The sequence below is a fragment of the Agaricus bisporus genome (genome assembly GCF_000300575.1).
Source record: "Agaricus bisporus var. bisporus H97 unplaced genomic scaffold AGABI2scaffold_8, whole genome shotgun sequence".
NCBI classification, from domain to species: Eukaryota; Fungi; Basidiomycota; class Agaricomycetes; order Agaricales; family Agaricaceae; genus Agaricus; species Agaricus bisporus.
In genome coordinates this window covers 348,371-362,035 of record NW_006267371.1, presented here as the reverse complement: position 1 = coordinate 362,035, position 13,665 = coordinate 348,371, and the positions used below count along the sequence as shown (strand labels likewise).

At 46.6% G+C, this 13,665-nt stretch overlaps 4 protein-coding genes across 4 annotated transcripts; all 4 read right to left on the bottom strand.

The window, feature by feature from the left end:
• Window positions 1–423: 423 nt before the first annotated feature.
• Window positions 424–1,882, bottom strand: AGABI2DRAFT_119947 (hypothetical protein; the record flags this gene model as incomplete). Its single annotated transcript, XM_006463058.1, has 6 exons — window positions 424–464; window positions 514–685; window positions 742–996; window positions 1,043–1,115; window positions 1,365–1,417; window positions 1,472–1,882. The coding sequence occupies 6 exons, from the start codon at window positions 1,880–1,882 to the stop codon at window positions 424–426; spliced, it is 1,005 nt and encodes a 334-aa protein (XP_006463121.1).
• A 1,478-nt stretch (window positions 1,883–3,360) lies between these two features.
• Window positions 3,361–9,980, bottom strand: AGABI2DRAFT_74226 (hypothetical protein; the record flags this gene model as incomplete). Its single annotated transcript, XM_006463057.1, has 6 exons — window positions 3,361–3,537; window positions 6,980–7,237; window positions 7,284–7,356; window positions 9,261–9,407; window positions 9,451–9,503; window positions 9,555–9,980. The coding sequence occupies 6 exons, from the start codon at window positions 9,978–9,980 to the stop codon at window positions 3,361–3,363; spliced, it is 1,134 nt and encodes a 377-aa protein (XP_006463120.1).
• A 392-nt stretch (window positions 9,981–10,372) lies between these two features.
• On the bottom strand, window positions 10,373–11,818 carry AGABI2DRAFT_119943 (hypothetical protein; the record flags this gene model as incomplete). Its single annotated transcript, XM_006463056.1, has 4 exons — window positions 10,373–10,633; window positions 10,686–10,943; window positions 10,990–11,062; window positions 11,544–11,818. The coding sequence occupies 4 exons, from the start codon at window positions 11,816–11,818 to the stop codon at window positions 10,373–10,375; spliced, it is 867 nt and encodes a 288-aa protein (XP_006463119.1).
• A 349-nt stretch (window positions 11,819–12,167) lies between these two features.
• Window positions 12,168–13,633, bottom strand: AGABI2DRAFT_119942 (hypothetical protein; the record flags this gene model as incomplete). The annotated part of the gene is made up of 6 exons (XM_006463055.1): window positions 12,168–12,226; window positions 12,281–12,446; window positions 12,496–12,753; window positions 12,803–12,875; window positions 13,065–13,177; window positions 13,226–13,633. The coding sequence occupies 6 exons, from the start codon at window positions 13,631–13,633 to the stop codon at window positions 12,168–12,170; spliced, it is 1,077 nt and encodes a 358-aa protein (XP_006463118.1).
• Between the last annotated feature and the right edge of the window lie 32 nt (window positions 13,634–13,665).

The window sequence follows — 13,665 nt, the reverse complement described above, 5'->3', positions numbered from 1 at the left end:
AACCAGCAGGTGATCTAAGTACTCCTCTTGATAGCGACGTCCATCAGATGTTCTTCCGCTTCTAGCTCCAAGGGTGAGTTGTTGAACCAGGGAACACAGGGGGGCTAGCATCTCCTTGCATGATGTTTGTCGAGGCTCCAATTTCGCTTTGGTTGAGACGCGGTACCTCGTGGACGTCCGAGGAGATTCATAACTCCAAGTTATGCGCTATGATTTCAAGATCCGTAGTACTTCCTCCGAAAGACAGCTCACTGAAAAAACGAGGATCAGGTTCCGAGTGGGCGCTCGGTAGACGCATGGGGATGGACTTTTGTATTTGAAGAAGCAACGCTGAGTGTGCAATTTTTGGGGAGATAACTCATGTAACTCATGTAAGCCGGTCATATGGCGGGAAACGTTAAGAGAAATAGATCGATGTTGGAGTTATAGGTTTTCTGGAGGTGCATCACGGTAGCTGAAACGTCCTAGGACAGAATTAACACCAATTCGCTCGTAAAAAAGAGCGGGACAAACCACGATCCCAGCGATATGCTTTGAGTGGCATGTTGAGTTCTTCGTTCGAAAGGTAACAACAAGTTTCATCGAAGCTTGAAAGAACTGTAGCTGCAGCAGGTAAGTTCTCCCAATTATCTGCGCTCATCGGAGCCAAGAATTTGTCAATCCCGGGAACCACATGTTCAATACACTATCAGTAAGTGGCTTGTTAAGCGGTCTTTTAATGAGAAATGGGCGTACGCACACGCAGGTGAATTTCCAAGGTTTCAGCCAGCCAAGCAATATCACGTCTTCTAGATTCTTCGAATCCCGGGGAAGGCTCCCGGCTACAATAGGGAGCTCTGCACCTCCAAAATCTATCAATGCATATCTGCGCTCAGGACTATGGTATCCGGTATAGTAACGCGGATAACAGGGGCAGGGCGTCAGAACATCCATACTCATGTTTTGAAGAGCAATATCGCCGTGCGTAATGTTGTTTTCATGGAGAAAGGTGAGAGCCTGAATTATTTTTAGCAGCCGAGGAAGGCAAGAAATACGTACCTACCTCAAAGAAGATCCGCGCATACCTTATAACTTCCCCAACGGTAGAAAAATCAGACTGAACTGGATCACTCCACCTTTGCGAACATGAGCTCATCATAGTGAGGTGGGTGAGAGTGGTCAAAGAACTTTACCTCGGCATGACAATGAATGTTTGTTGATTAAATTCGATAAATTCGATAATCGGTATTGTGTGGTTGCGCGGATCGCTACGTAGCGGCTCGGAGAGTAAGAGTTGTAAAGCTTTGAGCTCATTCGTTGGAACTGCGCCTGATATCACCCTAGAACAGGTAAAAATACACGGAAATAAACAAAAATCTGCTTACTTCAATATCACGTCCCTTCCTTCTCTGTCGCGTGCAGCCCATACACGATGCGCCTGATACCATAGTGAGCATGAAATGAACGTCTTGCGGATTACCAAATCACTCACAATAAGACCAAATTTAAATTCTTCTTCATTTGTGCAAGCACGCTGGGCATATGGATATGAAAGTTTGGATGCATCGGTCATACTACTTGCAGGAAACCGGTATACCATCACGTCTGATAGATCCGCCCGAATGTACATCATGTACCCTCGTTCAGCAAAGTAGGGTGCAAGAAACTCCCATATGCGCACTGTGCGGGCTCTCTCCTCTAACCATTTCTCGTACTGATTTGGATCACCTTCATCCCAGATTGCCAAGTTGGGCGTGAGGGGATAGTTCCAAAGCCAAGAGCGGGCAGTCCAATACAGAGAACTAATAAGAGAGTGTGTACGAATCCAACGCACGGGTCTATACCGCCACAAGATTGTTGCAATACCGAGACAAGCGAGTGAGGCAGTCAGGCGGGGAGACATGGCTAAGGAGTGAATGTCCATGATCATCCACTAACACAGACCGAACACAATAATTCCGACAGTTGTCCTAAAACTATGCCTTCGGCCGTTGCCGACATCACAGCTCCTACCTGCTCCTACCCTCTTTATGCGCAGTAACGCTGAGATCTATGGTATTACCCATAGATAGCACAATCTGAATGAGCAGCCGATACGGGGCTTCTATCTTAGACAATAGGTTAGCAAGATTCGAGATGGCCATCGTACAAGCACATCATCATGGGAGAAATGCGGAGCCGGGGAAAGATACTATTTCCCAGATATATCCTGAACCTGGCTCATTGAGATGATGTAATAAATGGGCGGTCGATATGAACGATGAATATATGAATAAGTCTGTCGGATGTTATCCTATAAGCAGGTACAACGAGTTCACTTAACAGACGGACTGAATACAATAGATGAATCTCATGTCTGCCGTGCCGAGGATTCAGACGTCCAGGAATTAAGCCACTTCACGAGGCCGTGATAGAATCGGGAGAGAGATATATCGAGTACCTAGAATCGTGTAAGCAAACTTACCGTACGGTACGGAGTGGGTAAGCTGTTACAAGGCACGGTGGGTCCGTTTCTTCTAACAGGTTTACTCGGAGGACATCCCTGATATAAACCTTAAGCGCATAATAGAGGGATATCGATGATTCTTCATACTTATACTTAGAGTCATAGATTACTAGAAAAGGCTGTCGCACTCTTATTTTGGCTTGCACCCTATATTTCCACATGATACCAAGGGGAAGGTGATCCGAATACTCCGCTTGGTAGCCACGTCCCTTGGATGATCTCTCGCTTCCAGGGTGTTTTTGAACAAAGGAACAAAATCCCTGAGACTCGAGTGCTTGAATGGGTGACTTATGGACGTTCTAGGAGATCCCTCAACTCCATGGAGTCCCGTGCTATGTACTATGATGTTGAGACCCAAAGAGACATGGTGTTGATATAACTCTTTTTTCCCATGAAGGAACATGTAGCGCTGAGTGAGATTTGGATATAGAACCAAAAATGTTAATGAGGAATCCGACCATCCGTGCTCAAACCACGAGACCCCATTTTTAACGGCTCTGCCTGGGACTTGGTGAGTCATGCGTGTAACATGGAAGGGAGAAAGAAAACCATGCATATAAGCTGATAGCACATACATTAATGTCGAACTTAAGAGTCTGGGTCGAAATTTCACCACTGAGACTGGGTATAAGCAATCTTCTCGCGAAAATATCGCGCTTAATAGTGTTGTAGGGTGCGGTGCAATTATATTTGCAGAGGTACATACTAAATAGGAATAGGCTTGATTCATATCCGTAGGGTTTTAATTGTTCGAAGCCGACCGACTAAAACAGAGTCGCCACGAACCGGTTAGACGTTTACTGGAGGAGCCTCGCGATAGCTGAAATAACCTAGGGGAGAGAATGAAGACCAATACGCTCAAGAGACGAATTGAACTAACCATGGTCCCAGCGATATGCTTCGAGTGGCATGGTGAGTTCGCTGCTTGAAAGGCGACAACAAATTTCATCAAAGTCTGAAAGAACCGTAGCTGCATCTGGCAAGTTATCCCATGCGTCCTTATTCATTCGGGCCAGGAATTCGTCAATCCCGGGAGCCACATGCTCAATGCACTTGCAAGAAAATTATTGAGCTGACATCCAGGAGGAGTGACCTACGCACGCGCAAATGAATTTCCAAGGTGTGAGCGAGCCAGGTAAGATCACGTTTTCTACAATTTTCGAAACCTTCAGAAGGCATCCCATCTACAGTAGGAAGTTCAGCGGTTTCGAAATCTATGAAGGCATATCTGCGTTCAGGGCCATGATACCCTACATAACAGAGGTGGGGATTGTCCGGCATTAAAACATCCATACACATATTTTGGAGAGTGATATCGCCATGTGCGATGTTGTTTTCGTGGAGAAAGGCGAGAGCCTGACTGATGTTTGATGTTGCGGAGAACAACGGACAACAGGCACCTACCTCAAAGAAAGTCAGGGCGTATCGCGTAACCTCTCCGACGGTGGAAAAGTCACATTGAGCTGTATCACTCCACCTGTGAGGGCTTGAGCTTTGAGGCGAGTTCAAGAGGACGAAGAAGCTTACCTCGGCATCACAGCAAAAGTTTGCTGGTTGAACTCAATAAACTCAACAACTGGTATAGTGTGATTACGTGAGTCACTGCATAGAGGCTCGGAGCGTAGGAGTTGTAAGGCCTTGAGAGTTGTAAGGCCTTGAGCTCTTTCGTTGGAACTGCGCCTGATATCGCCCTAGAACGGATAAGAGTACATGAGTAGAAAACAAGGGTTCTTACTTGAACATCACGTCCCTTCCTTCCCCGTCGCGTGCAGCCCACACGCGATGTGCCTAATACCGTGGATGAGCATACAAGCCTTGTGGATTATCACCATCACTCACAATAATGGCCACTTTTAAATCTCTTTCATTTTGACAAGCGTATCGTGCAAATGGGTATGAAAGTCTGGACGGATTGATCATACCACTTGCTGGATACTGCGATTTCAACGCGTTTGACAAATCCTCCCGAATGTACATGGTGTACCCCCGTTCAGCAAAGTAGGGTGCCAGAAACTCCCATATGCGCACTGTGCGTTCTCTCTCCTTTACCCACCTCTCGTACTGATTGGGATCGCCTTCATCCCAGATTTCAAAATCTGGCGTGAGTGGATAGTTCCAAAGCCAAGAGCGGACAGTCCAATACAGAGAACTGGTTAAAGAATGTGTTCGGACCCAACACACAGGTCTATACCTCCATAGGATTGTTGTGAATCCGAGGCAAACGAGCGAGACAGTCAAGCGAGTGGACATGGGAAGTAAGCGAGTGGCATTCATTGGTACGAGTTGAACGTCAGTGGCTGTAAGTGGTGGCAACGAAAATGCCTTCGGCCGTCACCGATATCGGATCACCAATTGGCAATCGAATCACGTAGCAAGCCAAAGACTGTTCAAGTTGGTGTGCTGGCACTATCCCGCTACTTGTCTAAGCTGCTGATGAGCCTAGGTTCCGGAAATGAATGATTCTCTTCTATCTGCCACCCATCTGCATCAACCTTCAAGGTAACTATGCACTCATATACCTCTTATCATGGCAAGATCATACTATACTAATCGAGATTCGAAAGCAGCACAAGGTTTTCCGATCTCAGTCTTACAGCAATCTTCACCTAAATATCATCGTCCCCAGCATTTCAACGTTCTACCCTCATGGTTGGGTGGAGTTGTGGGGGCTTCGGTTACCTTCCCCGGTGGGCACAGGGATGATTTGGTTATCTTATCGGCTTCTACTAAGTCATGGGCTAATCCTGCAGAGTAGTGAGGCACGTCTTTCTCCACTACTATGCTTTAAATATAACATCCATTGACCTTAGTACAGTGTTAACCAGAACGTCTGGTGATCTATGCAGCTAGATGAATCTATAATTGTATGTCTAGTTTGAGAACATTTTTTCGCCCATGTTTTCGATTCTCCGATTTACCTTTGAATGAATAGTAGTTGAGATCCTCGGGGTCAGGAACAACAACATAGAGTTACGTCTTATAAACATTCAACATTAGTGAATACGGAGGCCGTATCAATCCATTTGGATGGGACCCACTGAAGTTCGAAAGGGAGAACCGAGAGAGATGATAAGTATTCAATTCCCAGAATGGTGAAAGTCCAGTTATCGTACGGTGTGGAGTGGGTAGGTTGTTAAAATCACGATGGGACCATTCTTCTACCAGGGCGAACTTCAGGGCGTAACTCGGAGAAAAAAGAATCACATCGCTTGTATGATTCTTAAACGCAATAAAAATGATATTGATGATTCGGGATGCTCAGAAATCACTAGAAAAGATTCTTACACCATTAATTAGGATAGCGTCTAAGAAAATTTTCAGATACTATCAAGGTGCAAGCGATTCAATTACTCCGCTTGGTAGCAGCGCCCATCAAAGATTCTCTCGCTTGTCGCTCCGAGGATGCCATTGTTGAACAAGGGAACACGGGAGACCATCTTTTTCTGTTCAGCCCCGATTTCCCCCCTCGGTTGAGAACAAGGCTTGAACGGGCGACTTGTAGACGTTTTAGGAAATTCACCTACTCCGAGGGAACGTGTTAGCGTCCAGCGCGATTCCGATATAGTGCGAGGGTGAGAAATCCCACTGTCTACGTTCGAACTGTGATCCTGTTCAACATGGTCACCAACACTTATAGGCTGACAGAAATAATAGCCAATCTTTGGTGGATGTTCAGCAGGTTTCACCGTAGACTGTTAAAGCCACGGTGGGATCAATCCAACTTTTTACTCGAAGAAAAAAGACTTAAGTTCCTTATATGATTCTTAAATGCATTAGGATTGATATTTTGGATGCTCATAAATCACTGAAATAGGCTCTCGTACCGTTACTTTGGGGTTGAGCCCTAGATACTCCACATGCTATCAGCAAGTACTCTCCTTGCGGATAGCGTCGTTCATCAGATATTCTACATCCCGAGGATAGAATTGGTAACTGGATTCTCATTCTGCCCTCCACTTGTGTCGGAAAAAGTGGAATCAGGAGCTTCAAAATTGGCCTAGCATGCTGCGTCTACCGTCCTCAAAGATTTCATTTCGAAATAAATAATTTCTCACATTGGGCCCCCGTGGAACTGCGGGACATGGAGAGATGGAATAATAGGTCCGCATTCAGCTTTTAGCACTATCATTGTCACATAAGTTGATGATACAGTCATAAAGGTCGAAATAAAGCATTAGCATTACAGATTTGTCGGAGGTCCCTCGCGGTAGCTGAAATATCCTAAGAAAAAGGGTTAAGGTCAATATTCGCTCATGGGAGGAGTCGAACGAACCGCGGTCCCAGCGATATGCTACGGGGGGGATCTTGAGTTCCTCAGTTGAGAGACCACAGCACATTTTGTTAAAGCTAGAAAGAACAGTAGTGGCGGTTGGTAAGCTTTCCCATTTATCCATACTTATCGAGGCCAAAAATTCGTCCATTTGAGGGACAACGTGCTCTATGCACTACAGTAGATCGTTGAGCTGTAACTTAATGATATATGGACATACGTACGCGCAAGTGAGTTTCCAAAGTGGTAGCAAGCCAGGTAATATCGCGTCTTCTACACTCTTCAAAACGTGGAGACGGCGCCCCGTTTTCGGCAGGAAGTTCAGCAATTTCAAAATCAATGAAGGCATATCTGCGTTCGGGCCCGTGATGCCCAACATAGTAGTCGGGATAACGGAAGCAGGGCATCAAAACATCCACGCTCATATTTTGGAGGGTGATATCGCCATGAGTGATGTTGTTCTCGTGGAGAAACACGAGAGCCTGGTCAATTTTCAGTAGTAAAGAAAGTCGAGTAGTAGATGCTTACCTCGAAGAATATTCGCGCATACCTTATAATTTCCCCAACGGTGGAGAAATCGCTGCTAACTATACTACTCCACCTTTGAGAGTTTGAGCTCCTGGTGAAGTGGGTCCGAAAGGTCGATCAGCTCACCTTGGCATGACCACGAAAGTTTGGTGGTTAAATTCGATGTACTCGATAGCTGGTATAATGTGGTTTTGCGGGTCAGTGTTGAGCGGCTCGGAATGAAGGAGTTGTAGAGCTTTGAGCTCTTTTGTTGGAACCGCGCCTGAGATCACCCTGAGACGGATAAGATCACAAGAGTCGAGACAGAAAAAGATTCTGACTTCAACATCACGTCCCTTCCTTCCCTGTCGCGTGCAGCCCATATGCGCTGTGACTGATACCGTAGATGAGCGTGCAAAATCCGTGGATTACCCATGCCACTCACCACAAGAGCCACTTCTAATTGCCTTTCATTCTTGCAAGCGTATTGGGCGTATGGATATGACAGTTCGAGTGGATCGATCTTACTGCTTGCAGGATACCGGGACGCAAACACGTCTGTCAGATTCTCCCGAACGTACAATTTGTACCCTCGTTCCGCAAAGTAGGGCGCCAGGAACTCCCAAATGCGCACTGTGGCCCTCTCTCCTTTACCCATTCCTCGTACTGATTCGGATCACCCTCATCCCAGATCTTGAAGTCCGGGGTGAGCGGATAGTTCCACAGCCAAGAGCGGACAGTCCAGTACATGGAACTGGTAAGAGAGTGCGTATGAACCCAATGCACGGGCCTATACCGCCACAAGACTGCTGTGAAACCGAGACAAGCGAGCGAGGCAGTCAGGCCAGTGGACATGCCGTCGGGAAGCAAACGAGCGACAATCAAAGTTGACAGGAATCTGACAACATAGTACGTACGTACTATTGCCAAGGACGAGTCCGGCTGTCACCGATATCAGATCGGCGGCCATGGGTTTCAAGCTACCCCAAGCAAGACGCCAGCGCACTCGTTCGATATGCAAGAATATTCACCGTCCTGCAGTCTGCCGGCCATCCGCATCTGCCCCACTCGATGTTCAAGGTGAGACTGAATTCAATCTCACTGAGTTTAGTACAATCGGCCAAGTACGGTGCAAGCTGGAGTCACAGTCCGGTCAGCTACTATTTCGACAAATTAAATCATATAGGCCATTGATAATAGAACAGTTATAACGTCAATGTAGAGCATCAGTATTGAACCCAGATTGAACCTATAGGTTTTTTGGAGGCCCCTCGTGATAGCTGAAATATCCTAGGATGGAAGGTTTAAGACCAATCTCCGCCCATGATAAGAGTTGTACAAACCACGGTCCCAACGATATGCTTCGAGCGGAAGGTTGAGTTTTTCACTTGACAGGTGGAGGCATAGTTCGTCAAAGCTGGAAAGAACAGCAGTCGCGGTTGGTAAACTCTCCCATTTATCCATGCCCATCGAGGTCAAAAAGTCATTCATTCCGGGAACCACATGCTCAATGCACTACCAGGAGCTCTTTGAGCGGTCAATTAATCAGAGATCGGTATACGCACACGCAGGTGAATTTCCAAAGTATGAGCAAGCCAGGCGATATCACGTGTTCTAGATTGCTCGAAGCCCGGGGATGGCGCCCCGTTTACAGTAGGGAGTTCAGCAACTTCGAAATCAATGAAGGCATATTTGCGCTCGGGACCATGATATCCAACATAGTACTCGGGATAGGGAGCGCAAGGCATTAAAACATCCATACTCATATTTTGGAAGGTAATATCGCCATGGGTGATGTTATTTTCATGGAGAAAAGCGAGTGCCTGTCGATATAATGTATTTAATGAAGCTGAGGAACTGATCAATGCCTACCTCTAAGAAGGTCCGTGCGTATCTTATAATTTCCCCCACAGTAGAAAAATCGCATAGAACTACATCACTCCACCTTGAAAGGTTCTAGCCAGGGGGACCTGAGGATGAGTCGTCGAAAAAACTTACCTTGGCATGACCACAAAGGTTTGTTGGTTGAATTCAATATACTCGATAACCGGTATAGTGTGGTTGCGCGGGTCATTACACAAAGGCTCGGAATGTAGAAGCTGTAGAGCCCTGAGCTCGTTTGTCGGAACGGCACCAGATATTGCTCTGCAACAATCAGAAACATAAGAGCATGAAGAAAGAGTTATACTTGATTATCACGTCCCTTCCCTCGGTGTCGCGTGCAGCCCATACACGCGATGCCTAATAACATGAATCAGCATACAAATCCTGTGGAAAATTGATACCACTCACAACTATATTCACTTCGAAATCGCTATCGTTGCTGCAAATACATGGTGCATACGGGTATGACAGTCGGCTCGAGTTGATCATACTGCTTGCTGGATACCGTTTTGACAAAGGGTCGGCCAGCTTGTCTCGCACGTACAACGTGTACCCTCGTTCAGCAAAATAGGGCGCCAGAAAGTCCCATATGCGCACTGTGCGTATTTTCTCCTTTTTCCATTTCTCGTTGTGACGGGGATCGCCTTCATCCCAGATTTCAAAGTCGGGCGTGAGGGGATAGTTCCAAAGCCAAGAGCGGACAGTCCAATACAAAGAGCTGGCAAAGGAGTGCGTACGAATCCAATGCACAGGTCTATAGTGCCATACAACCGTCGTGAGACCAAGACAAGGGAGCGAGACAGCCAGGCCAATTGACAAACGAGTAGCAGTCATCGACATGAATCTTGAACAATCTGAACCGTGTATGCATTTGCCAAGAATAGCGCCTTCGGCCGTCTCCGACATCAGCCGTGAGAAGGCTCGACGTTCATGCACATGGCTAGATCAGTCTGTTGTTGAGTTCCAGGTTGCCTTTCATGCCAGCAGGCATAAGTACTCGATCATCTTATACAGAACGCCGGTGTCAAATACTGTATACGACTCGATGAGAAGCATATGCTAAGATCCTCTCAGCTCTCGAGCATAATATCTAGATTCACCGAAGCCAACTCTAACCTTGATTCAAGTACAACGAGCTACCATGACTACACCACTACTCCAGGTGTGCAGTGATCCACTCTTCATTCGTCGCAGTTGATTCTGTGTCGAATTACGCCCAAAATGTGTTAGACATTTGCTGGAGGAGCCTTGCGATAGCTGAAATGTCCTACGATAGATGTAAGACCAATTCGTTGGAGGAAGGAGTTGAACAAACCACGGTCCCAGCGATATGCTTTGAGTGGGATGTTGAGTTCTTCGCTTGAAAGGTGACAGCATATTTCATCAAAGTGTGAAAGAACCGTAGTCGCAGCGGGCAAATTCTCCCACTGATCCCTGCTCATCGTGGCCAAGAATTCGTCAATTCTGGGAACCACATGTTCAATGCACTTTTAGTGGTATTATTATTGGGCTGACATTCAAGAAATTTTACATACGCACACGCAGGTGGATTTCCAAGGCATGAGCGAGCCAGACAATATCACGTCTTCTACATGCTTCGAAGCCTGGAGAAGGTGCGCCCTCGGCAGTAGGAAGTTCAGCACCCTCAAGATCGATGAAGGCATATCTGCGCTGAGGGCTATGGTATCCTGTATAGTAATGGGGATGACGGAGGCTGGGCATCAGAACATCCATACTCATATTCTGGAGAGTGATATCGCCATGGGTGATGTTGTTCTCGTGGAGGAAAGTGAGTGCCTAGTTAACTTTCAATAGTGAAAGGATATAGGTGGTATATGCCTACCTCGAAGAATATTCGGGTATACCTTACAACTTCCCCAACGGTGGAAAAGTCAGAGTCAGCAATACCACTCCACCTTTGCGAGCGTGAGCTCACGGTAAGGTGGGTCGAAGAGGTCGAAAAGCTTACCTCGGCATGACAACAAAAGTTTGTCTGTCAAATTCGATAAACTCGATGACTGGTATAATGTGGTTGCGGGGGTCACTGCGTAGCGGCTCGGATTGCAGGAGTTGTAAAGCCTTAAGCTCATTCGTTGGAACCGCACCTGATATCACTCTGGAACGAATAAGAATACACGAGCAGACATAAGAAGATTCCTACTTGATCATCACATCCCTTCCTTCTCTGTCGCGCGCAGCCCACACGCGTTGCGCCTAACACCTTAGAGCATACAAATCTTGCGGATCGCCATAGCACTCACAATAATAGCCACCCTAAATTCTCCTTCTCTTGTGCAAGTGCATTGTGCATATGGATATGCAAGTTTGGATGGACGGATCGTTTTACTGGCAGGATACCGGCTTGCCAGCGGATTGGCCAGATCCTCCCGAACGTACATGGTGTACCCCCGTTCAGCAAAGTATGGTGCCAGAAACTCCCATATGCGCACTGTGCGTCCTCTCTCCTTTACCCATTTCTCATACTGATTAGGATCACCTTCATCCCAAATCTTGAAGTCCGGCGTGATGGGGTGGTGAAAAAACGAAGAGCGGATAGTCCAATACAGAGAGCTGGTAAAGGAGTGCGTTTGAACCCAACGCAGGTGTTTATATCGCCACGCAAATACCATAAGGCCGATGGAGGCGAGGGAAGCAGTAAGACCAGTAGGCATGGCGAGCAAACGAGTGGCGGTTGGTGATACTAAGTTGAATATACTTAACTAATGCCAACTTAAGCGCAATGCCTTCGGCCATCGCCGACGTCAGCCTCCAACTACGCTCAGGCACATAATAATAAGGCATCTTAACATGAAGCAGTGCAGCCCCTACTCGTCGGTCGCACACTCCGTATGTGTCCAATGCTCGATAATCTAGTGCTATGTGGCCGCGTCAATAGTTGCGGGTTGGGATGAAGGTAAGCTTTACAGGATTACTACAGGTCATTCGACAATATTTGTATTCAATCAACGAAGCATCTTCTCAACCGGCCGACAATTGTTTTAGTATTTAATAGAGATGACTTCAGTTGAGACCTAATACCGGTTGGTTGACGGGTGGATTCTGGCGATACTGTAATTTCCCTAGCTCAAAATATGCGCAATTGGCTCATAAACGGATCAGGAAGGAAAACATACCATGAGAGAACTGATGTGCCGCCACTGCAAGGTTGAGGTCCTCCATGGTAAGGCCACTACATATTTCTTCGAACCGGAAAAGAGCAGTAGTAGCAGTCACTTCGCTGTCTTCAGCCATCATTGAGTCTAATAGACGACCAATCCGAGGGATTACATGTTCGATGCACTATTGTCGACGTCATTGCGCGGTTGGATGAGACGAATTGCATACGCACTCGCAGGTTGACACCGAGGGAGTCTGCAAGAAGGTAGATATCACGCTTTCTGGAATTCTGGAATTCAAGTGAATACGGCCCAGGTCCTGTATGTATTTCAGCACCTTCGAAATCGATGAGAACATATCTGCGCTCGGAAGTATGATATCCTGTATAATAACGTTCTAAAAATGGCTGCGGCATAAGTACGTCCATGCACATGTTTTGGAGGAGAATGTCCCCATGTGTGATGTTATTTTCGTGGAGGAACGCGACAGTCTGGATGACGTTTACCGAGATAAGAACCTGCGTGAAAGTCACCACTTACTTCAAAGTATGCCCGTGCATATCGGATGATTTCTGCAACAGTGACAAAATCACATTGAACGCAATGACTCCATCTACGAGAATTCAGGTCCTTGAATTCTCATATGAAGAACTAGAGAAAACTTACCTCGGCATCACAGCGAATGTTTGGTGATTGAATTCGATATAATCTACCACTGGTATAATTCTATTCCGTGGGTCATTGCGCAATGGTTCAGAGTGCAGAAGCTTCAAAGCCTTTAATTCATTGCTTGCTACCGCACCCGTCGATACCGCCCTTTAGAATAAAAAGCATGAAAATAATGGAATGAAAGACCCCATACTTGATCACTACATCTCTTCCATCCGCGTCGCGAGCAGGCCATACTCGAGCAGCCTGATAAAAAGTGTCAGAGTCAAGCTCTCTGATTCAAGTATCATATACACTACAGATGAACTCTAATTCTCTTTCGTCATTGCAGCAATACTGAGCATATGGATATGACAATTCACGGGGGTCGATCATTCTGCGTGCCGGTAACACCACATAGGTTGATTCCTCCGATGATACATAAAGATTGTATCCTCGCTGGGCGAAATATAGTTCCAAAAACGTCCAGATGAGCCGAGTTCGAGCTTTCTCCTTGAAGAACCTTTGCCGGTCTGTCGTATCACCCACAACCCAGATACCGAAATCCGGAGTGATAGGGTAGTTCCAAAGCCAGGAGCGGAGAGTCCAATAGATGGAGCTAGTGAAAGAGTGGGTAGGAACCCAGTGCAGGGGTCTATATCGCCACACGATGGCGGTGAGGCTAAGCCAGACAAATGAGACGGCCAGACCTCGACCAGGCATGACGCGGACGGGTAAGAGGGAACAAACCTGTG